Below are 2,584 nucleotides of genomic sequence, written 5' to 3'. Positions count from 1 at the left end.
ATCACAGGAGTTTCTTTTTTAGATGAACTGTCCCTTTAAATCAGTGGCGTCTGTTTTTCTCTTCAGCGCCACCTGCTGGAGTCACAGAATCCACATTAAACCGTGCATAGTTCACCCAAACATGAAAACCGTCATCATTTCTCACCCTCAAGTTGTTCCAAACCTGTATGAGCGTCTGTTGAACACAAAAGGTGATGTTGGGAGCCAAAGAGCTGACGGCACCCATTGGCTTCTATAGTATTTTTTTTTCTCCCATACTTATGGTGGCTGCCGTCAACCGTTTGGCTCCCAACGTTCTTCAAAACATCATCTTACAGGTTTGGAAGATCTACTTGAGAGTGAGAAAGGATGACAGGAGTTTCTTTTTTAGATGAACTGTCCCTTTAAATCAGTGTTTCTCTTCTGCTGATGAGTCTTATGCCACAGAACTCACTTTTGTCTTTTGTTGTTGATGTTTTTTGGCTCCAGGCCATTGAAGCCATTAAAGGAGTAGAGCAGGAGTTTTCCGCGGAGGAGTTGACCGACATGGTGTTTAACAAGATCGACGTTAACGGAGACGGTAATCTGTGTATCTATGCTATTTAAATATGCAAATGAAGCAATGTGATTTACATATGTTTTTTTAGATGAACTGTCCCTTTAAATCAGTGTTTCTCTTCTGCTGGTGAGTCTTATGCCACAGAACTCACTTTTGTCTTTTGTTGTTGATGTTTTTTGGCTCCAGGCCATTGAAGCCATTAACGGAGTAGAGCAGGAGTTTTCCGCGGAGGAGTTGACCGACATGGTGTTTAACAAGATCGACGTTAACGGAGACGGTAATCTGTGTATCTATGCTATTTAAATATGCAAATGAAGCAATGTGATTTACATATGTATCTGTGTGTGTGTTCAGGCGAGCTGTCTCTGGATGAGTTCATCGAGGGCATCCAGGCGGACGAGGTTCTGTCGGTGATGTTGACCCAGAGTCTGGATCTGACTCATATCGTCAGTAATATCTACACAGACATCGGCTCTGAGCAGCAGCTCAACTGACCCCAGACCAGCCCGAGATCAGGGTGCCAAACCAGAGGAAGATGAGGAGCGTGAAGCTTTAAACCCTCACAGTATTAATAGTGTTCATCTGGATTTCAGCAGCCTGATTATTCCCCGTAACCTCACACAGTAACTGAGACTAGAGCAAACGCTTCGCTTAAGTGCACTTATGCAGGTTTTATTTGTGATCTTAAAACCTTTAGGTTTCAACAAAACCTGTGAAATACTTTTCTTCAGCCCTGTGATGTGTATCAGGCAAATAATCTGTCCTGCAAGAACTCGATTTTAATATGACTCGGTATTATTATTATAGATATGAAGTATCGTAGTGTGCATTTGTACTGTTACTGTAATTTTACACTTTCCCCATTTCAAAATAAAACACGAAACGTGTTCTTTTTGGGTTTATTTGGATGGACACAAATCTCTTAGGCTTCATTAAAGTATCTTAGGTTTTGTTTCAAAGATGAACGCTAGTCTTAAAGGGTTTCGAGTTTAGGAATGTAATTTTGTACAATCTAATAGATGAATAGAAAATGAAGTGCTATGTTTATTTTTACCCAGCTTCTTCAAGTGTCAAGTTAAAGTCATTAATTGTCATGTTGTGTACAAGTATAATGTGCAAAACACAATGAAACATTTTCTTGAATGCTTCTCCATCTCCGCAGACTATAAACGAGTCAGAATACAGTAAGACACCGTTCTGTGCGTGTATAGATCCTGTTATTCATCATTATAGCGCCACCTTCTGGCGGAATCACGCAAAGACACAGAAGCGCGTCTGCATCTAAATTAATGGCCAGGAGCTGCTACTGCATTTATTTATATTAAAAATACATTTCTATGAGTTTGTATCTGCTTATTCAGTTCATCAGAACAATTCAAGAAGAAACCGCATCTTCCGTGTTACATTTCTGGTTCAAAGAAGGAAAATAAATGGACGCAGAAAATTGTATTTCAATAAATATATATTAAAAAAAATTCTCAGTCTCCGCAGGCGGGGCGCAGGTCAACTCTCAGTGTTTCTCTTTCGATTTCGATGTTTGTGTTGCTGTCAAAATGGCGTCAGGTAAGAAACAGATACATGCAGCAACGTTTCCTCGATGATTTATGAAGTATTTATGAGACATTAGCAAGCAGAATGACATGAATTTACATGACTACACATTATTACTAATTTATGAGACATTAGCAAGCAGAAGACAGTTTGTTTACTTCGTTTAGTTTATTAAAAGATATTTCACTGCGCTCTTACATTTGTTTAATCGTGTCATTGAACACCAGGAAGAAACTTCTACCTGAGGTTTCTTTTATTAGTCTGTGATATCTTTGTTGTTTTGGGGCAACAGCCTGTTTATTAATATTTTGGTAACACTTTACAATAACAGTACATGAATTATCATGTACTAATACCTGAATTAATAATTACTTGACTATGAACTAATGATGAGTTAAGATATGTATTAATCAAGAACTAATGAAGAACTAACTTAACTACGACATGAGTCATATGAACTACTGCATGAATAACACTACCTTAATTACATGTTAG

General features: G+C 38.4%; 1 protein-coding gene across 2 annotated transcripts in view; it reads left to right on the top strand.

Moving 5' to 3' along the window:
• Positions 1 to 1,393, top strand: part of LOC107667641 (guanylyl cyclase-activating protein 1-like) — an 8,567-nt gene extending 7,174 nt beyond the window's left edge. Inside the window, exons 3-4 of one of the 2 annotated variants that reach the window (XM_016459366.1) lie at positions 469 to 559; positions 893 to 1,393. In XM_016459366.1, coding sequence (XP_016314852.1) covers positions 469 to 559; positions 893 to 1,032 — 231 coding nt within the window. In that variant the 3' untranslated portion in view covers positions 1,033 to 1,393. Of the gene's footprint in view, positions 1 to 468; positions 560 to 724; positions 816 to 892 lie in introns of both variants that reach the window. The other variant, XM_016459365.1, reaches the window with a different exon arrangement.
• The last annotated feature ends 1,191 nt before the right edge of the window (positions 1,394 to 2,584 follow it).

Source organism: Sinocyclocheilus anshuiensis, unplaced genomic scaffold (assembly GCF_001515605.1).
Source record: "Sinocyclocheilus anshuiensis isolate Anshui unplaced genomic scaffold, SAMN03320099.WGS_v1.1 scaffold1799, whole genome shotgun sequence".
In the NCBI taxonomy this organism is placed as follows: domain Eukaryota; kingdom Metazoa; phylum Chordata; class Actinopteri; order Cypriniformes; family Cyprinidae; genus Sinocyclocheilus; species Sinocyclocheilus anshuiensis.
Note: the sequence above shows the minus strand (reverse complement) of the source record. Positions and strands in the feature narration are given on the sequence as shown.